Raw genomic sequence first — 23,133 nt, 5'->3', positions numbered from 1 at the left:
TTGGTATTCCATAAAATTACATGAGTGACAATTAAAACTAGACTATGCAATAATTCCTATTTTCTCTCTCTCCATTGTTGGTTTCCAAGTTATACCCTTTCAACTCTCAGCGCTTTTACAATAATTTCGTTTCAATAGGGACGCTCAAAGCCTTATATTTGAAAGGGTGTAAAGAACCAAAACACAGAGTTAGAGAGCTAAGACCATAAAGGACATAAAGTAATAGCCAAATTTAATTAAAGTGAATTTTGTCTGGGGAGGCGATATATTTTCTTAGATAATTTCAAAATTTATGAATGTACAGTTTAAGAATTATTTTGTTACTAACTGAGTATACTGACTACTGAATGAGCTGGTGATACCGTCGGGACTTGCTAATCTCCCAGTAGTGGTATCGACCATGTGCTGTAAAAATGAAAACTGTTAATTTTAAATTTCACTGGAGTCCAAAACGTGATTTACCATCTTCAAGAACGCTCCAAGCAATATGTGTAGGACCAGATATAGTTTGAGAAGACATAGGACCAAAACGGACCTTAAACTATAGCCAAATCCATCAACTTTTTGTGTAGGGAGTGGAAACTACGGACCTTAAATTATATCCAAATCCATCAACTTTTTGTGTAGGGAGTGGAAACTACGGACCTTAAATTATATCCAAATCCATCAACTTTGTGTAAGGATTGGAAACTACGGACCTCAAACTATACCCAAATCCATCAACGTTGTGTAGGGAGTGGAAACTATGGACCTTAAATTATACCCAAATCCACCAACTTTGAGTAGGGAGTGTTAACTACGGACCATAAATTATACCCAAATCCATCAAATTTGTGTAAGGAATGGAAACTTTGTTTCTGAATGATTTAAAATCGGACAAATTTATCCGGTACCAAATCAGGAATGTGACAGTTGTCGTCAATTCGCTTGATATGTTTTGTCATTTGATTTTGCTATATGTGATTAGGGACTTAATTTTCGATTGAATTTTCCTCGGAATTCAGTACTTTTATGATTTTACTTTTTAGAAAGGTTTGTCATAAATCATGTCCGTACCGAAGTACTAACTACAGAGCTTATGCTATCAACAGACACTGATAGTCCACGAGTAGCGGTATCGACCTAGTGCTGTAAACATGAAAACACTGTAAACTTCACGAGTTCAAGACGAAATCCAACTAAGGCCATCTAAGGTCATACGTGTAAATATCAATAAAGGGATATACTTTATTGTTCTTTCGACATCGAGTAAATCAACATTTTCTATCAAATAATAAAACCACTTAGTTTTATAAAACTTCATGTAAATTTCCAACACAAGTCTGCACTGTAAAACGCCAATTATCCGCTTCTGTTTTAAAATATCATAAAATCCATATTTCAGATGAGAAAAACTTTATATCTGTAGCTTGAAATGATAACCTATGTCTCTGTTTTCAGCTTGTACCGCCTGTAATAATTAATGTATTGCGTAAATCCTACATGACCTTGTTTCTTTTCTGGTCGATATCAAGTGCATTTCGGTTCAATATAAAACTTGTCTAGTACCTTCTCAAATTCGAATTTAATTGATTGAAATCACATATTTAGTATACATAGGCATCACCTGAAAGAAATTCAGGTCACTTCTAATTACATAGAACTATTACAGACGTAATCGGGAAAGGTCGATGTTCTACAATAAGTTTATTGTGAACGGGCATTGACCTAACTGAAAATCTGCTTTCTGCGCATGCCAGAGAGCTCTAAATATACAATTCTGTGTCATATACAGGTCAGATGAATTCAACAGTCGGGAAATAAATGATAAATCTAGTCGAATTATTTAGTAGAGAAAACATATATTTCTGAAAAAGGTAAGAATTTTATTGTTCAATATATATTTATTGTAAATTTTGCTCGGTTTTCTGTAAAATTGCGCAACCAAGTACAAAAGTGTAAACTTTGGTAAACATGTTAAACTTATTGGTAATGTTTACATTATTTTTATCCCCCTCCTCTCTGTAAAGTTTGCATATGTTCTTTCATCATAACGTTCAAAGTAAAACAAAGATTTGCTAAAATTGAAAATATATAGGCCCTGGAGTGTCTATCAAACGATTAATTTTAAAATGAGATATTAAATTTGAAATTTTATTGACAAATCTGCAATGTTGCAGTATACGATCTTAGTATCAAAAGAGAGTTAGGTATTGTACATACGGGTGGAATAATACGATTCCGAGAGATATTGGGTACATATTTAATAGAAATAACCCTGTCGATAGCGGTAATGCAAAATACCGAAAACGGTTATGGAAAACCCTTCAAAATACATTTTTGTTGCCCTTTTTAGTGAAATTAAGTTTTATTATACTAATAATAAAACATTGGCTTATGATGAATTCTACAGGGTAGATTGACACACAAATCTCATATATGTCAGGGGCGGATCCAGCCATTTTAAAAAGGGGGGTTACTTAACCAGGACAAAAGGGGGGTTCTAACTGTATGTCCCCATTTAAATGCATTGGCAATAAAAGGGGGGTTTCAACCCCCGGAACAGCCATTTTGGTTCTACCAATGCATGTCTTTGTAAACATGAAACAGTAAACATGGTATGTATGTAAGTGCAACTGGTGAAATTATTACATAATATATAACCCTTCATAAATAGATTTACTTAAAACAATGGCATAGTTGTTTCCACTCAACATTGTCTTTAACCATTGTTAACACACAAAAAATATACAAAATTAAAAAAAAATATATTTTGAGTTCAAAAGCAGGTACTCTTAGTTACTCTTAGGGTATGCCACGAACCCATCCATTATGCATTAATTTGGGTAAAACATAAGTTCTGATTATATTTTATATAATTTTTTATTGTATTTTTTTTTTTGGGGGGGGGGAGGGGCTCATTATCAGTTTGTTAACATTAATTGAAAACAAAATATTAAATGAATGACTGAGTCCATAAAAAAAAGAAGATGTGTGTTTGCCATTTAATTATTGTTTTGATTTTGCAAATACACGTCTTGTGTCTTATACAGTCTTGTAAGAAAGATTTGAATGCCACCATGTATTGAATTGATTGCACTGCCGTTGGGACTATTATAACAGAAAATTATGAAACCTACAACTGTACAGTGGTATACATTATTACAATATGATCAAATATCATGTATAACCCAAACACAGAAATGTCCCACGGTCATCACCCGGACACTCTACAACAATTTTAGAGAATTATATTATTATTTATGGTGGTTTTTTTAAATAAGCATCTAAAACTTAAACTTAAAGTAGGGATTCTTTTTTAAGTATATGTTTTTAGAACGTTAAAAAATCAATCAATAATTTCATGTTTGTAAACACAAATTCCCAACACTTTTTTTTCGGTTATCCAGAAAATATAACTATCAAAATGATCAAGTAAAATGATAATTTATATAAAATGTTGTTATTGAATGTGAGGAGGTGGGGCACAGATGGATGAATGCAAATACAATAAACACGAGAAAGCGTCAATCAATTGTTTAAGTTTACATGTATTATATTTAAATTATTTGGTTTTGCGGTGTACATCTCTATTATATATTACTAAAATGTTCTTAATCTCAAATCTTTGAAAATAACTTTGTGCATTCATTTTTTTGATCTTTTTGAGAAAATGACGTATTTCGAAGTGTTTGTTATAGAAAAATGTATATCTTCTATATATTAAATGTTAAAAATATCTGCAATTTGATTATCATAGTCCAGTATATAAAGAAATGAAGATAGTATCAATAATACCTTAGTATTCCAAGAGATCGTATTCCAGTGGCAAATATTTCAAATAAATTCAATACTACAAACATGACGGATGAACATGTTAATACTATATCATATGCATTTTTAAAATATGTGTTATACTACAATGAGACATCTATCCACCAGAGTTCAAATGAAGTGGATGTAAGCAATTATTACAGGCAACCGTACGGCCTTCAACAATGCTAAAATATCATATAACAGGCTATAAAAGTTGATAAAAAGCCAAGTTTGAAGATCACAGCTATATATTTACACATGAACTGTAAGAATACTAGGGTTAATTTAAAATGGAAAGTCCGTCATTAAAACCATTCTGAGTGGGCGTCCATTTATCTGATGGTTATCTAAAAAAAAACATGTCCGGTTTGAATTGGAAAATCAAATCCGCTGATGCCATGTTCTATACGTTTAATAATCTTGCAACACATTGAAAGACATGTTTTGTTTTCCTTACATGTAAACGTATCTTGTTTTCTTCCTTACATGTAAACGTATCTTGTTTTCTTCCTTACATGTAAACGTATCTTGTTTTGTCTTCCTTACATGTAAACGTATCTTGTTTTCTTCCATTTACAGATACAAAGAATTAAGTTTTACCGAACTTGTAGAACTTATTGTTAATTTGTCCCGTCATTGAGATGCATGAAATAATAATGTATCTGTACCACTAAAAATGTCTTGGCTTTAACATGTTTAAATAATCGTGAATATATAAGGGATGCATGTTTCTCATATATGGTTGTCCCAACCAACTGCTTGAGAGACCATACCTGTCAACTATCACTAGGGAGATTTCCCCCATGGAGGCTCCCACTAGGGAGATTTCCCCCATGGAGGCTCCCAAAGGTAAATATCAAAAGAGCAATTCTATCAATTCTTCAATTTAGTATGAAGAAGCCAAAAACAACATTTAAAAAATATATTTGAAGCCCCCTTGAAGGTTTTGTAGGACTATAAGAGCCATCTTGCGGGCAAAACTCCAACGGATTTTTAAAAGTTTGCAGGTATGAGTGACTGCATTATAGCCCAACACAACCAACGGTGGGATCACCTCTTTTCAGTCAGAAGAGGAATTATATATACAAATACGTTTGTATAGCAGACATTGATGTTAAAATATCGAAAGAAAAAATCGGGGAAACAATTAGTATCATAAAGTAAAAGCTTCTCCATATAAAATATTATTTAATTTCCAAAATATTCATTATTATTAAATTGGAATTTTACAAGAAATAATAGAGAAATACTATTTATAAAAAAAAACTTTACAAGAGACATTCCCAATTTAGTTTTCTTTCATTGGATATTGTTTCATTTTCGTGTTTTATTTGAGGTAAAAGATTTCCTCATTTTAAAATATTCTCATTCAAATTTGTAGTCATGTACTTAAAGAGACATTCAACTCTATTGTAGTAATTGTAGTGTTTTAAATATATATATTTTAAAAGATCAGATAGTTGTTTTCGTCTTTCCTATATATATATCGAATCCGTGTGACCTTTTCACTTCATATACCGTATATAACTAAATTCAAGCAACTGTTGCACGTTTGAATTAAAGCCATGCGAAAATCGAAAGTGATCTTAAAATGAAGAACCGGTGTCTTAATGTGATTTTCAAGGTTAATGTACATATTGTTCAATCCGTTATAAACTATTAATGGAATAAAAGAAAATATAATACGATGCGCTGTGTCATTCAACGTGTTCAAAATGTCATATAAGCATAATCAGAAAATCTTAAATACTTTTTAATAATATACCGTGAATATTTGCATCAACAACTTTGATACGATCTGATAATAGGAGGATTATAAAACGATGTGTTCTGTCATTATACTATTACAAGTGTTCCATAATCATAACCAGAAAATCTCAAAAATTTAAAAAACACAAAAAAGAACGTAAAAATATAACGCCAGCTTTATATATGAATATATTTGATCCGATACAAAAAAGTAATGCAAGCTGGAATCATGTCAGCTAGTACAAGCTTACTTACATATATATAAAAAAATTAATGCAGGGTCTCTTAGGGATAAATCGAAATATGACATTAAACTTGAAACATTTCCTGATATGACAGGAACATGGATGGAAGAAGTGTCCTTAAGGGAGTTTCTTAGACCTTAAAGTAATCATTTCCAAAAACCTGTTGCAAGTCGAAGAACAATAAAAAAAATCAATTTATATATACAGGTGGTCATTATACTCACTGAATATATATTTGTTCATGAATATGAAGCCTGTGTCCAGCAAAACCCATGCAACCAGTAATCAGTCATAAACACGAGTTGTCCCTGTTATATATATCTGTCTTATGCATGTATTACTGACCCCCGTATCGGTATGCTACCTGTGATAACATACTCGTCATAAACGTGTCAAACCACTGGTCAAACAGACCCTTCAGCCTGACTAAAATTATCAGTCTAAACACGAGTTGTCCCTGTTATATATCCGTCTTAAACATGTTTTACTGACTTACGTATCGGTATGCTACCTGTGACAGCCTATCCGTCATGAACGTGTCAAACCACTGGTCAAACAAACCCTTCAGCCTGACTAAAATTATCAGTCTAAACACGAGTTGTCCCTGTTATATGTCCGTCTTAAATATGTATTACTGACCCACGTATCGGCATGCTACCCACATGTGACAACCTACCCGTCATAACCGTGTCAAACCACTGGTCAAACAGACCCTTCAGTCTGACAAAAAATATCAGCCTTAACACGAGTTGTCCCTGTTATATATCCGTCTTTTTAAAACATGTTTAACTGACTTGCGTATCGGTATGCTACCTGTGACAACCTACCCGTCATGAACATGTCATACTGATCCTTAGACTGCCTGTCTGAATTGTTTGGTCAAAAGTTAAACCTTAGTTGTACCCCGCTATCTCGAGCCCGTTTACATCCCCATCATACATATGTTCTACGGATTTATTGATGACCTATATATATTCGCTAGTAACTAATGACAACCTGCACCCGTCGCAAACTTCTCATACTGGTCATCAGCTTGTCTACTTTGATCCATCCTAACCTTAGATGCCCCCTGTAATTTTGTCGTCATGAATATATGTCCTACTGACCCACATATGTATCGGCCTGTAACAAGTTACGAACATAGCATATTGACCCTTTAGCCAGAATGTAAATAAAAGTTAACATTAGTTGATCCCCATTAGAGCCCAGTCATAAACCATTCAACCCGACTGAATAATCATCAAGTTAATCCGACCCCTTGGTAGCCTCGTTGAAGATATGTCCTACAAACTCTTAAACCTGACTGCACTAACCTTAAGAATATGCATAGCATTAACCTAAAAATATGTACACAACGTTGATTCTTTTCCTTCGTGACATGTGGAGAAAATCAATACAAGAATCAAGCAGATAAAAGATGTATGATATGAATAGTCCCCATTTTGTAGCGAGACCAACAATGTTTGGACATCGTTTTTATACGGTCTATCCGAGGAGACATATAGATCCTTATTATCATGACCGGTTTCAAGGTAGGTCATTTGTTTAATTTGACAACGACTGGCGAAAGATTGATTAAAAAGTATATATCATATTTAAGATTTTATTTATTTCATTCATAACTAGTTATTTATGTTGAATGGGGAAAAAAATAATTGAAATAGGCTAGTCTTTGTTATTGTCCAATAAGTTGGGGGTTGGGGGAGGGGGATATAAGAAGGGGCATTCCATACCACTTTGCATACAAAGTGAAACAATAATAATAAACGATAAATTGTTTTAATATTTTTGAAAGTGTGTGAGGTATGAACGTCACTAGTATTAAAACATTTCCATGTCGGAAAAATTGTGCCTGGGGAGTTGTAAACGCATATTTCTGACGAAGTCAAAAATGTGTGTCAAATTTATAAATAAAATATGTTAAACATGATCAGATATATATTTGAATTGATTTTTAACTCAATATTCATGTTTTTTTGTACGAAAACAAAATAATGCTAAAGATTTAAAATGGATCAATAATTTTTTTGAGAGGAACTGCATGCCAATTGGAATAAATGAATAAACATATAAGAATTAATCAGTTCCCGAATCAGTTATAAAATATATGTAAAGTCAGTGTAAGTGTTTGGCTTTGTTATACGTTATACATTATAATACACTGTATGAAGTCTATAATATATATACAACGTATATATATATAAACGAGTCTAAATTGAAAACTACGTTCAAACCTATGATTGCGTTGGATAAAAACCACAATTTTTATACGTGTGCATCTCAAACAAATTTCGTTGTAGATGGGTCTAAAAACAGCACAAACAACATTTTCCAAAAAACCAAAAAAGTGAAAAAGTTTATTTCAACAAAACGCATTTGACTAACAGGTCGAACAACTGATGTTCTTGAACCCTGCTGACTGCCATTGGCGATTGCCAAATAAAACGTATTATATATATCTATATTTTAAACAAAATCAGCTGGATGTGTACGGACTGATAATTAAGTCATCGAGGAACATGTACAATTTATTTATAAGTTTCATTGACTTTCTGCAAGTACTCTTGGATCGGTACTTTGTGTTTTTGGTTTTCAGATTTATGAACTTTTATTAGTGGCGATCTAATGAGACAAAAGCATGAAAAGCCTTAACCATCTGAATTTTTCATTTCAACCTTATGTTGTGATGTTGAACCACTATATACTACTGTAGTATCTTTTGGGGAATGGTTAAATGCCTACAATCATGTTGAAATGCGCCACGTTATTTGTGTTATTATCCCCAAATAAAAGGCGTACAATGGTTGTTGATAGTTGCTGTGTAATATATATTTGCTTTAACTTAGCACAAACACCGTTTATGATCTTGTTTGAATTATTTGACATTTGTTCATGCTTCCATTTTAAAGCTTAATCTATGGTGCGGGTCTGTCTCGTGGTTGAAGACCGTATTGCGACCAATGTTTTCTATGCGTCCAGGTCCTTTGCTTTACTGTTGATATTTTTTTCATTGACACGCATACTATAATATATGTCTATACTATTACATATAGAAACAATAGGTTATACATTAACGGATATATATTAATAAAATTGCATTATTCATGTTTGAAATGTGTTGTAAGGTTTGTAAACCAGTGAAAAAGAATAACAATTTTTGACGAGGTAAAACAATTCTAATTGAACCGTTTTAAGAGAAAATTTTAAAGAGACAACAAATTTCAAAAGGGTATTTTTAAATATATAGTCTATTCTGGCATGCTTAAATTGAAACATAGGTGCAGTCGTGTGCATGCTGGCAGTCAAAATAAAAGATATGACTTGAATTAGAAGGCTGGAAGTCTCGGAGGTATAAGAAAGTGTTGTCACAGAGAAGACACGATGATATGGTCAAGCATATGGATGAAATTTTAGAATACAGGAAATATAGCATAAAATATGAAGTTTAAATTCCAGTGAAGAAGTTGGTTGTGTTCCAGTTCATCAAAATGTTGGTTGAAACTCAAGTGTTATTGGAATATTGATGTGTTTTTTTTAAATACTTGCGATTCTGTTCCTTCCAAGGTTGGTTTGACATAGAAAACTTTTACAAGAAAACGTTGATGATGACGTCGGACGAGCTTTCAAGGTATAAGCAAAGTATACACCACACATCTTATATCTTTACCAGTTAAATAATGCCATCAGCAATACTAGTTTACTTGCGAGTCCTCCAGAAACAACATACAAATATTGTAGAATTTAACTACATGTACGCGTTAAAAGGTTGACGTTCTGAATAGCTACACATTGAAATATGCCACCCATGCAGTTAATTCCATTATGATACGGCTGAATTGCTGGATCAAGGATGATACATCAACCCAAACGAAGACACTAGTGTAGTTGTACCATACGGTTGGTGTAACATGTTTTTTTGGTTCATATTTTTTTCTCGGTCAACCTTTTTGTACCAACAAAAATTCATGTAGTGCCCTGACTTATTTTAACTGACTGATTGGTCATAAATTAACCTTTAAAAAAACAGGTACAAGAAACTTAGATTTATTAAAAAGTTTGTAATAACCCCGAATTTATGTTGTTGTTATGGTACATGTGTCTCTTTAGTTCATAACTTGTCTTCTGAACGTGTTTACCAATCTTCTATTCATACGAGGAAGTGAAACATTTACTGCGATTCCGATTTTGAATGAAAAAATATTAAAATGGGACAGGAGGAATATATCGTTACTCATCAAAATTGACTGAAGCTGTAAACTGTTAATATTGACCGAGGCTATTTCGACATTAAGAGCTTGTATTGACTTTGCGGAGTGCAAATATAAAGTGGTGCCGACCGTGCATAGGTAGTCAATGTCGTTAAATCTCCCTCTTTTCAATGCTATGTGTTGTCCTTTTACCTCATCTAGCACAATAAATAAGTTACGATCATCATCGTGATTTTTTGAATCTCGATTTCCTTTCTTCTGGTTGTTTTTCTATTATTTATGAAACACACATGCAGTCAATGGCAATGCTTATAAAGATGTTTCTTGATATAAAACAAATCTGAAAATAACCTGTTAAAGTGGAGAAATCAGCCTTATGAAATATCCCTATATTTGTGTCCGCCATATTGGAATGATCGTAATTGCAGTTACGATCATCACGTTGACGCCAGTGAACACTTGGCATCTTCGTCGCTGTACGTTGATTTTACTAAATTATTCGTCTCCGAAACTACTGGATGGGACAATTGTAGCCAAACTTAGGCACTGTCATCATTACTGTAAATTCAGAAATTAATGCGAGGGTTTTATTATTGCGAAAATTGCGACAGAGTTGTAAACGCAATAAATTAAACTCTCATTTTGAAATATTTTATTTGAATTTAACAGGAAGTTTCTCAAAATCGTAAAAATTAAAATCGCATTTAAGTCTGGAATGACAAAATCCCAATATTAAATGCACGCAATAATTTCTGAATTTACAGTATGTATCTTAATTTAAAAGAAATGTTTAGACTGTCAAGAACTTCCATTTAATTGATAAATTGCTGACGTCTTCTCAATTGCAGTTATTGCCGTTACATTTTATTGTTTAACACTTTTAATTTTTGCCTTTGATATTTTGAATAATAAAAAATAAAGAGAAACCAATAATGATCAGTAAATCACGATCTTTAGAAAACTTGTGGAAAACTGCAGCAGATGTAAACAGTAAAAATTATAGTTAATTTAACATGATCCCAAAATAGGACGACACAGTTGAAACTGTTAGTCGACCCTATATGGCATGTGATAGGCGATGGAGATAAATTACATACAGTAAAAACGACCAACAATACCAGCTTGTGCAAAAGAGAATTCAAGTCAATAAATACAATACAAGTGATATCTGTTCGAGAGTGGCCATTGATGAAAATACATATCACATCCTCTCGGGCACTTGATCAACGATTTTATTAGTCACGGTGCTCGTCTGTTTTTTTATTTTTATTTGTCATTTTTGCCCTAGTGGAAGGGTTGCAGGGAACAAATATATATCAGGCGTCCGTCCGTCCGGTCTTATAAGCGCTCTCATGTGTGCAGTCATAGGTTTGTATCAGCGATATCTTTGAGAAGTTAAAAAAATCAGTGCAGATCAATTTTTTTTTAAATTATGTCACTTGGAAACATTAATAATATGGAAAAGTGCATCGTTAACGGTCTCATGTGTATGAAACTTTAGTGTCATAGGTTTACATCAGCAATGTATTTGATGAGGTCAGAAATCAGTGCAGATCAATTATTTTTAAAAGAGTAATGTCTCTTGGAAATATTGATCACATGGAAAATCGCATCGCAGAATATTATGAAACTTATATTTCAAGTTTACATTAGCTATGTCTTTGACGAGTTCGATAACCACTGGCAATCAATTATTTTAAAAAGAGTTAGAAACATAAATAATATGGAAAATTGCATTGCTGCATTTGACAAAACTTGCCAGATTTTGATAATAAGTTTTATATACCAGCAATGTCTCTGTTAATGGCGCTACTTTAAATTATTAAAAATCTCTATTTCGTTGATTTTGTTTTGCTGATCATTTAGTCGGTTTAGTTTCTCTCTTTTTTGTTCAAAGTGTCTTTTTATACGACCGCAAATTTTGAAAAAATTTTCGTCGTATATTGCTATCACGTTGGCGTCGTCGTCGTCGTCGTCGTCGTCGTCGTCGTCGTCGTCGTCGTCGTCGTCGTCGTCGTCGTCCGAATACTTTTAGTTTTCGCACTCTAACTTTAGTAAAAGTGAATAGAAATCTATGAAATTTTAACACAAGGTTTATGACCATAAAAGGAAGGTTGGTATTGATTTTGGGAGTTTTGGTCCCAACATTTTAGGAATTAGGGGCCAAAAAGGGCCCAAATAAGCATTTTCTTGGTTTTCGCACTATAACTTTAGTTTAAGTTAATAGAAATCTATGAAATTTTGACACAAGGTTGATGACCACAAAAGAAAGGTTGGGATTGATTTTGGGAGTTTTGGTTTCAACAGTTTAGGAATTAGGGGCCAAAAAAGGGCCCAAATAAGCATTATTCTGGGTTTTCGCACAATAACTTTAGTTTAAGTAAATAGAAATCAATGAAATTTAAACATAATGTTTATGACCACAAAAGGAAGATTGGTATTGATTTTGGGAGTTTAGGTCCCAACAGTTTAGGAATTGGGGGCCAAAAAGGGACCCAAATAAGCATTTTTCTTGGTTTTGGCACCATAACGTTAGTAACAGTAAATAGAAATCTATGAAATTTAAACACAAGGTTAATGACCATAAAAGGAAAGTTGGTATTGATTTTGGGAGTTTTGGTCCCAACAGTTTAGGAAAAAGGGGCCCAAAGGGTCCAAAATTAAACTTTGTTTGATTTCATCAAAATTGAATAATTGGGGTTCTTTGATATGCCGAATCTAACTGTGTATGTAGATTCTTAACTTTTGGTCCCGTTTTCAAATTGGTCTACATTAAGGTCCAAAGGGTCCAAAATTAAACTTAGTTTGATTTTAACAAAAATTGAATCCTTGGGGTTCTTTGATATGCTGAATCTAAAAATGAACTTAGATTTTTTATTATTGGCCCAGTTTTCAAGTTGGCCCAAATCGGGGTCCAAAATTAAACTTTTTTGATTTCATCAAAAATTGAATAAATGGGGTTCTTTGATATGCCAAATCTAACTGTGTATGTAGATTCTTCATTTTTGGTCCCGTTTTCAAATTGGCCTACATTAAGGTCCAAAGAGTCCAAAATTAAACTAAGTTTGATTTTAACAAAAATTAAATTCTTGGGCCTCTTTGATATGCTGAATCTAAACATGTACTTAGATTTTTGATTATGGGCCCAGTTTTCAAGTTGGTCCAAATCAGGATCTAAAATTATTATATTAAGTATTGTGGAATAGCAAGTCTTTTCAATTGCACAGTATTGTGCAATGGCAAGAAATATCTAATTTCACAATATTGTGAAATAGCAATTTTTTTTTTAATTAGAGTTATCTTTCTTTGGCCAAAATAGTAAGCAAGAAATATCTTATTGCAAGATTTTTTTTTAATTGGAGTTATCTTTCTTTGTCCAGAATCAACTTAAATCTTTGTTATATACAATATACAAGGTATATTCACTTTTTACTACCAACTGATAAATTTAAATAATCTTTACCATTCAGTGATAACAAGCAGTTTTTTTACATCTTAATATTTTATGATGTATTTAAATGAGTAGTTATTGTTGCAAACTCCATTAGAATATTTTAATTGAGATTAGTTTTGGAATAAGGGAAAGGGGGATGTGATTAAAAAATTGGGTTCAATTTTTCTCATTTGAAATTTCATAAATAAATAGAAAATTTCTTCAAACATTTTTTTGAGAGGATTAATATTGAACAGCATAGTGAATTGCTGAAGAGAAAACAAAAATTTTAAGTTCATTAGAACACATTCATTCTGTGTCAGAAACCTATGCTGTGTCAACTATTTAATCACAATCCAAATTTAGAGCTGAATCCAGCTTGAATGTTGTGTCCATACTTGCCCCAACTGTTCAGGGTTCAACCTCTGCGGTCGTATAAAGCTACGCCCTGCGAAGCATCTGGTTGTCTATTGTAATTTTAAAAGATAAAGATGATCGTCATATTTGTAAAAATCGTCATCAAAGGGTAATAACTATAATGAGGAGTCGACTGACGATGACGGCCATTAGACTTCCGTATCCGTTATTTGTAAAACCTGTCGTGCTAATCATTGTTTGCAATTCAAAGTGTCTCTCTATCTATTTAAGTTTTCAAGATAGTAAACAAACATGGAAGATTTCAAGATAGTTAACAAACATGAAAAGTTTTCAAGACCGTTATCGACTATATTAAAAAAAAATATATTTGTCATTTAAGGGCAATAACTCCTATAGGAAGTTGTCTGAAATAAATATTTTTTTGTCAACAACTAAAACAAATATTTAAATCTCCTCGAACACAAAAGTGGACAAGAGGTCATTATTGACGTTGTTATACCAAATAGTATAGCCAATTCTTGTCTTTCTGGGAGCCTTTGGTTGAATAACTGTTAGTGACTTCTATATGTTCTCTCTTACGTTGTCAACTTTATTCACACGGTGACAGACGTGCTAATAATCAATGCAATTATGTTTATTTTCGAACTTACACAAACCAAGTTCACATTTATTCAACATGAATAATAGTTGACCGGCTAATCACCTTTTATTATCTTTCTTACCGACGTGAAAACCAATATATTTCAAGATTGAGAGGAGAAAAGACTCAGATATCGTTTTTTTTCTGCGCCCACGTCTTGAGTTTTATAAACCAATACAGTTTCTTGAATATAAAAACAAATATTTGATCAAGATGATAAAAAAAAATATAAGATAAAAAGGATCGTTCTAAATTGTTTTGTTTTTAGAAAATAAATTTAAATGCTAAGTTTCTTTTAATTTACCAGTTTTAAGATTTTTAAAAATAAATTCGTTTTATAAAATGTTTGTTACCTAGACAACTAATGCAAGAGTTGAAAAAAAAGTTGTTGGTTATTTAATTGTCAGTTAATGTGCATCGTCTCGTATTTTTTTCTTCTATTTATTTAAATAATTTCATAAATTAGAATTATAAAATGAGTATCACATTTTTTTTTAGATATTTGTACCTTTTTGCTCTCTAAACGTCATGATACTTCTGTGTTAATGTATACCTATGTATCTTTCTTTTATATGACGTCACAGTATTGACCTACTAAACTTTTCTTCACATTACTACCAGGTACAATGGCCGGTGAATAGTTCAGAGATATGGTTATTTAAATAAGTATACATGTGTATTTTATTGTTTACCTTGGAATGTCTTCGTTCATTAAACCTTCTTCATAATGTTAAGGGGTAAGTAAAGTTTATGTAATTTTTAATAGAGATTTAAAAGAATGTACATACGTAGTTACAATTAGTTTGTCAATAATAAAAAAAAATATCAGATGGGAACAGAACGGTACCTGAACTGGCATATGACAAAATGTAGGAAATATTAGAATTTTTCAATAAACACTTTAAAAACGGTTTTTGAAAATATTTTTTAATGAGAAAAAATATGGCAAGTCAATCAATACTACCACAAATGTTATCAATATTTATAATCATAATAAATAAATTTGAATTCACTTCAATTGTTTCTAAATATATAATTATATATATGAATACAGAATCGGTACATGTATTTGCCCCGGGTCTTTTACACAAATATTTGACCAAATTAGTAATAGTTCCTCCTTCATATTATATCTTGTAGACTTGTTTACATGTGACTTTCTTATATAGTAATTGTACATTTCATAGTCGTCTTTGATTCTGGCTCTTGCTTTTACATTTTCGGAAATATATTTATCATCTTAAACCTCTTGGAGGTGTGCCTTGTATGGTAGAATTACATGGTTCAGAAAATGATAGTCTGCCCTTCGTTCCCTCATAATAATAACGACTTGATTAAGAAGGAAAAGAGTACCTATCAAACAAGTGACCTATCATTGTTTGCAACCATTTTGTGTTGGTGCACACTAATTACACATTTCTAAAAATAGATTAACTGTGTGTAACCTTAACGTACTATAAATATAATGGTATAATCCAAAAGTGTTCACCTTTAAATAACCCCTCGTCGCCTTTCGTCCTTTTGTTGTATGTGTGAATGAATAAAGGCCAAGAGAGCCGTAAACAATCATCAATAAGTTTATAAGTTCATCGCCTACTTGCGGTCGTTGTCCGATATTTATACATTTATACACATACACATTCGCTAGTTGATTAAATGTGTATAAGAACGATACAAAGCAATAACAACTTGTCATAACTTAAAATGTATTCTATTATTGTCGACTGATGAGCTAAAGGTGTTGAGAAACATTGTATTACATTGTGTGGACTTATGTATGGTTGTAGATATCACTGAGTGATGCATTTCTCTAATTCTGATGTTAATATGGACTTAAATGACCAGTCTAGAGGTAAATCAGGTCTTCATTTTATTTTTTTAACAGGTGCTTGTCCATGATCCAGAAATATTTACATGGGGTATGAGAAGATCTAACCGGATACAATTATATTCTTATATTACAGTAGATCTAAAATAAAGTCAAAATATTACGTAATATTAATATTTTTTTTAAAAGAATGGTTGGTCTGAATCCCCCCTTTTTGTATAAGGTTAAATTCACGATTAATTCATATATTATTGATACATGATATATAGATGTGTATAATAGCTTTATTATGTTTTTAAATTATGAAGATGAAGAAGATTAAATGATGGACTGGCATCATATTAGAGCATTTATATTACTTTATAATATAAGACATTATTTGTACAACAAAAACTACAATCATCAAGTGTACATACAAAAAAAAAAATATGTGTGTGTATATTGAATTTAATTAATAATTCTTCGGTATTCAATTTAATTTTAATTTTAAGTCTAATACGATTTTTGAAATTTCATTTATGCAATGCCATTTTACCAAATTCGAAATGTAATACATTTCATACGTAAAACATTCTGTCATGACTAATATTTCGAATTATAATATTAGCCTTTAAATAAAATATAGTATATATTCTTCTCTTTTTATTTTATTTGTAACAATCCTATTGTTTAGATATTAGACTAATCAAATTCTTATTCTTATCATTCTTATTCTCAATGTTTCTAATGTATTTTGTATTCATATTTTTTATGCAGATTGTAATTTTGATAACGATAATAGGTCATACGATATCAATATTGAAAAAACCTTTCAGACAGAGGTCAAAGCGCGGTCAATGGATCGATGAGACCTTTAATAATACCCAGGCATAATTTATGTACTGTATGTGCTGATACACGTTATAAAGGCATCCATGTTACGCATCATAAATATAAGGGTGCTTTCTTTGCCCAATTATTTAAAGTCCACGATCACAGGAGAATATTAGCCTTATGGATAATAACAAAGAGATTCAGTAGGCATTAAGAAATTAAAAAGAGAAGAGTCAAACGCCGGTCATTTATATATAATATACATAGCATTAGGCCAATCAAAACACATGTGTGTTAATAGTTTTCTCAGTTAGATAAGTAAGGTACCAGTATGTAGGTTAATTTTTCCCTATAGGAAATTGCGATCACTTGCAATTTTTTGCTTCATTTAACAAAAAATACCTTTAAAAACTTATGGATATCCATTTTTAAGCGTAAACACAATGAAAAAGTGTTGAATATAGAAAACTCTAATAAACTCGAATTTTTTTTTTTTGGCCTTGTAGGTAAAATGTTTTAAACCAACATGTAAATGAGGATGACCAGGACATTTCCTACATTAAGACCAATGTCAAAGCCTAAGGCGCTTGTTTTCAGGTGCGGAAAAATGTCAATATCGGGGAATCACTATATCGAGAAGTCATCGCTCTGCGCGTATTAAAAAAAAAATATTAGCTTTTTAAAAGCCTGTTGGAACTTGAATGTAAATCGTATGCCTTAATTTCAACTTGCTTGCCCTATAAGTTTCACTGATACTCCAAGTTTTAGTCTTTGTTTGGATTTGAACAATTTATTGAGAATCTTTTTGAATCCCAAAGATTGATTCAGAAATGAAAATCTGTGCATGTGTACTACTGCCATGAATGTCTTCTTTCATCTGGAAACAAGTTCAATACTTAAAGGTTTTCTGTTTGGTTGTTGGGCTGTTTGGATGTATCGAATTGTTAGAAATTTAAAGTGAACATCAAGACAAAAAGTATGTTATTTTATCATGTGCCAAAAAATTTCTCACCAGAAAACTAATAAATGCTAACAGAATAATTTTCGGAATGCACTAAAAGCAAATCTGCTGACCTATTTCGTTACTGTAATAATATAAGATAAATGTATATATCCTACATGTTCTAAGCTAATATGGATTTATCAAAAGACAGTTTTGAAAATATACGAACAATTAAACCTTTTCAAATAGCCTAAGATGCTTATAACCAATAGATTTGAATCAGTAAATTTGGGATATTTAACTTTCATAAGCAGTATAAGGCGACATTTATCTTAACTATGTGTCCATTTCCTTGACATTGAATTCTGCCCACCCATCTTCCCATACACCCACCTTTGTTGTTTGGTGTGTATATATATATATTTTCCACATAACACAGTCCATTGTCGCAATTTATACTCCGTCACTGTGGGTTAACATCTTAGAATTGAGATGATTTGTATCAATATAGCTGCCAATTATGATTCTTATAAATTACCTTGCCGTCATCATAGGCTATGTAGCCGGTTGGAATAAAAATGTTTTATCTTGATATGTCATCATAGGCTATGTAGCCGGTTCGAATAAAAATGTTTTATCTTGATATATCATGTTTTATTTATATTTCCAGGTTCCACATACAGCAGTCCATTGTCCCAGTTTCTCCGCCATTCACGAGAGGTCGTGGAGGATATGGAACAGCCCCTCGACTTAAGTCAACGAGAATCTGCAATGGAAAAAAAAGTTTTAAATATAGACATGGAAGAGCCAATCTGCCAATACACAAACTGTTCTTGTCCTCTTAAACATATATTGTCATTGGATTCAAATGACGCCCAGAATAACGCAGGTTTCAGGCCTCGTTGTGAAACGGTTAGCTCGGGTGAATATCCACGTGGTCAGTTTCAGAAGCGATTACAAGAACAAAGTGACAGTGTTCAAGACCATTTTCATCCTAAACGGAGAAAGATAGAACAATATAAACAGAATATATCGCGGTCGTCGTCTGACACAAATCTCTATGGTTACGGTGGACCAACTGACCCTTTTAGGTCTTTCACAAACTATTCCGGTGAAGATATGAGTCAAAGAAAATCACCCGAACATAAATATCAGCCATATTGGAAATCTAGTCAAACTTACACAGCCACAAATACATATCCATCTAGTGATTCTATAGATTCTACTCCTGGTTCAGACGTGAAAGTTATACCCAAACACGCTGAACGACTTCCAAAGAAGAGATCTCACGCTCGAAATCTGTCCTATGATAACTCATTTCTTCTGCATTCAGGTCATGATATTAAATCGTCTCGTACACCAAGTCCTCAATCGATGTCTAATGATGCGGAAATGTCTCAGGGAGCAGTCATAGAAGATGTCAAACCTCCAATGGATCATATCATTTTACCGGAACTTAATTCCGGTCCAAAAGTCCACGGAGAAGAGCTTCGAGCGTCTATATTAAAGGAATTACGTGCCGAGAAAGACGACGAAGATGTCGATGAATTTAGGAAGAGATTTTTTGGATCTCTATTCTCGCGTGCCAAATCGTCAACAAACAAAGGTAAATCGAGTGCTTTGGATATATTGATATCGGATAAATGTAAAGACGATATGGACTTCAGACCTAGAAACTCTCACATCGACCAAATACTTCGTGGTGAAAAACAAGGAAAACTATGTCTGATGGATATAGTGGAACTTCAGGTTGAAATTGGACTAGCATGATTACGGTGCTCATATAAGATTTAATATATTGTCAGTGTTAAATGTCCGTATGATAGTTATAGACATATATTAGACACTAATTAATGTTTGTGTTCGAAAACTTCTTCCAGTATTCAGCATTATGTGTACTAAGAAAGATAACCCCGATTTGTTTTGTATTTTGAACGTTATTAATGCTGAAGAAATGGCAATAGAAACTATAGTTGACAAAACTTTAATAAATCTAAAAAGTAATAAACCCATAGGTGAAAGGTATAAATACAATTTGTCGAAATTGAAGCTAAATTTAACATATCCATTCTATATTTAGTGACAAAAAACATTTTCTTTAAAATTCATGAAACTCTAAAGCCTAATATGAACATTTATATATTATACCCACCAATATTTTGTGAGTTCTTCAAGGAACATGATTACTAACTTTGTAAAGCCTTACCTGGTAATGAAACATTACATTGGTTTATATGTCGACAAGCTATTTTGTAATAGGTTAAAATCTTTTCCCGGGCATTAATTAATGACCCAGAACACTGCAATACTGTGGTCCGTCATTCTAGTCGGAGTATTTGAAATATTTATATTATAAGTGTTTGTGTATGAATGTATAAAAAAAATTTAAATGAAAGTTGAGTGTGAATTTTAATTACTGTTATTTATTCATTGATGTGAAAATATTCATGAATTTCATATTTCAGAGTGCCTGTCTTGCATTCGATAAAAATAATTTTGAATTCATAAAGATATTTGGATACTTAGAGAAAATTGATTCTTGTAGCTTGTTTATTGTGTAAAAGTAAAAACTTCAATTTTGACCTTGAATGTCTCAATAGAGGGTATATAGTCCTTAAAGATTTTGAAAGGGTGTACAGAATAACTATAAACACCTTGATGTTTTCAACTTATAGATTAGACTAAAATAACTGTTTTGTGATATCTAGTAACTGTGATACATGTTTAAAATATAAAGAATTGCATGCTAAAATGTATATGAAAACTATATTTATTCTGGAGCATTCTCTTCGTCAATGCACCAAACAACAAGGTCATGAAGGTCAATTACGCAAAAGAGAAATCCCGCGTCATAGGACTATTTTTTTTGAAAACCAAAGATTAACATAAGTTGAGAATTTTTACAAAAAGACACAACAGGTAAATTGGCTTTGCAATACACAACGTAAATGTGATAAAGTTGTTCTTGTGTGTCTGGAGGGAGGTAGTATGACGGAGTTTGATTATGCTTTAAAGCTCATGTGATGACAATATCACCCTAGATAGATGTAAGGGGTGAGAAACATTCCCGGTAAATTCTATTTGTCAAGATAATCAAATTAAGCCAACTATTGATACAGTACACAAGCACTGTAGAACCACGTGCATATGAGATGCATTATTAGTTATATTAAATTAAATTCAGGTAGAATGTAAGAATAGATTGCCACGTTATCATGGTTAGGGAGGGTGATTAGATTCAGATTCTTTATTTCTTATAAAACCAAGTTAATGGTACAAAGAAAGACATTTTTACATATAATTTTCACAAAGATTCTGGGTTTGATCAGAAAATAGGTTTCATTTTTGTTTAATGAGGGTCGAACTGTTTAGTGATAGCAATGGAGATCTGACGATGTTGTTACAAGTGGATCTAGTATTTTAGAGATATTTGTCTCTTTTAAAAAATAACAGTAATAACGTTAAATATTAAAATAAAAATACATATAGAAGTGGTTATTACATATTGTTCGAATCTAATACAGAGCTTCATAAGTTTTACAGCATTTAAAACAAACTATGATCTTCGTCCTAAAAACATCAGATGTACTCCATTTGTATGTAGAAGTCATGGTTAACTAACTATTATTTTGCATCATTCTGTTTTTTTATTATTATTAACTCTGATGAATCGTTTAAAATATGTTTGAATCTGTATTTGTTCTGCAAATTTTTGAAATTCTTGTACGAAACATAGTAAGCTGGATAAGAGAAACTCATTCGTCTATACTGATATGTATGATTGTCAAGGGTTCCAAACCTTGTACGGTCAGTGTTTTTGTTCTGGAGAAACAATTTAGTGACCAATTTCTAATGAAATTGAAAAAAAATATTGTAGAACATTTATTTAACTGTATGTGATCATTTTAAATGATAGTTATAAAAATAAATCAAATATTATGTAATGTTTGTATGCCTTTATATGTAGCTAGTCCCTCATTGCAACAGATGAATACATTCCGTGGGAAGAACTTGAGAAGGACATAATATCAAATCAATGGACGTATTCACACAAATATATTACAGATAAACTTATCATATATACCAGGACTAAATTTTGTATATACGTCAGACGCGCGTTTAGTCTACAAAAAGACTTGTCAGTCCCGCTCGAATCCAAAAAAGTAAAAAAGGCCAAATAAAGTACAAAGTTGAAGAGCATTGAGGACAAAATTCCTAAAAGTTTTGCCAAATCCAGCTAAGTTAATCTATGCCTGAGGTAGAAACATCATCTAACAAGATCTATATGTGAATCCAACACGGAGACAACATGACGTTTCTCAACTGCTTAAATATAAACCATTGATTTAATTGATATTCAACCTGAAATGAATAAATTCGGTTAAGACGTTGATGAGATTTAACAGGAACCAGGGGTTGACAATCCCACTTAGTAATTCTAAGAAAGATAAACTCTAAAACAAAACAAGAGAAGACGTCTACGAAGAATTGCATTTAAAACTTCAGTTAAAGTAACATAAACTCCAAGTGGGACACCGTTAACAGACTAATTTTTAGAAATCTAAAGACTGACCAACACGGACATTACAAGTGGGAAAGCATTTCTATGACTGAAAAAAAACAGACGAAAAGCCGTCAAAAAGTATTCCATAGAAAAGTTCAAATTGATAACACGAACCCTACAAGTGGGAAAACATATATGACTTCAGATAAACAGAATAGAAGCCGTCCACAAATAAAATTGAAAAAGAAAACGGAATATGTCAAAGCGACAACAGCCCGACCATAGAGCAGACAACAGCCGAAGCCACCACTGATGGGTCTTCAATGTAGCAAGAAACTCCCGCACCAGGAGGCGTCCTTCAGCTGGCCCTTCAAAAATATGTATACTAATATAGTGATAATGGACGTCATACTTAACTCTGAATTATACACAAGAAACTAAAATTAAAAATGATTTAAGACTAACAAAGTCCAGATGCTTCTGACTTGGGACAGGCGCAAAGTTGCGGCTGGGTTAAACATGTTTATGAGATCTCAACCCTCCGCCTATACCTCTAGACAATGTAGAAAAGTAAACGCATAACAATACAAAGTCTTT

At 32.3% G+C, this 23,133-nt stretch overlaps 1 protein-coding gene across 3 annotated transcripts; it reads left to right on the top strand.

Moving 5' to 3' along the window:
* Window positions 1–1,715: 1,715 nt before the first annotated feature.
* On the top strand, window positions 1,716–21,980 carry LOC134680676 (uncharacterized). 3 transcript variants are annotated; one of them, XM_063539815.1, is made up of 2 exons: window positions 1,716–1,856; window positions 18,703–21,980. In XM_063539815.1, exon 2 carries the CDS (start codon window positions 18,765–18,767, stop codon window positions 19,800–19,802), a length of 1,038 nt encoding a protein of 345 aa, XP_063395885.1. In that variant the 5' UTR covers window positions 1,716–1,856; window positions 18,703–18,764; the 3' UTR covers window positions 19,803–21,980. The 3 variants fall into 3 exon arrangements, with proteins under 3 accessions (XP_063395885.1, XP_063395884.1, XP_063395883.1); XM_063539814.1 differs by lacking the exon at window positions 1,716–1,856 and adding an exon at window positions 15,044–15,185; XM_063539813.1 differs by lacking the exon at window positions 1,716–1,856 and adding an exon at window positions 15,993–16,300.
* The last annotated feature ends 1,153 nt before the right edge of the window (window positions 21,981–23,133 follow it).

Source organism: Mytilus trossulus, chromosome 8 (genome assembly GCF_036588685.1).
Source record: "Mytilus trossulus isolate FHL-02 chromosome 8, PNRI_Mtr1.1.1.hap1, whole genome shotgun sequence".
NCBI classification, from domain to species: domain Eukaryota; kingdom Metazoa; phylum Mollusca; class Bivalvia; order Mytilida; family Mytilidae; genus Mytilus; species Mytilus trossulus.
Note: the sequence above shows the minus strand (reverse complement) of the source record. Positions and strands in the feature narration are given on the sequence as shown.

What these genes read in the sequence shown, in the direction of transcription:
- LOC134680676 (XM_063539813.1), top strand. Translation starts at nt 16,249, where the DNA reads ATGCATTTCTCTAATTCTGATGTTAATATGGACTTAAATGACCAGTCT. An exon ending in CTTAAATGACCAGTCTAGAG is followed by an intron (nt 16,301 to 18,702) that starts GTAAATCAGGTC and finishes TTATATTTCCAG; the next exon opens with GTTCCACATACAGCAGTCCA.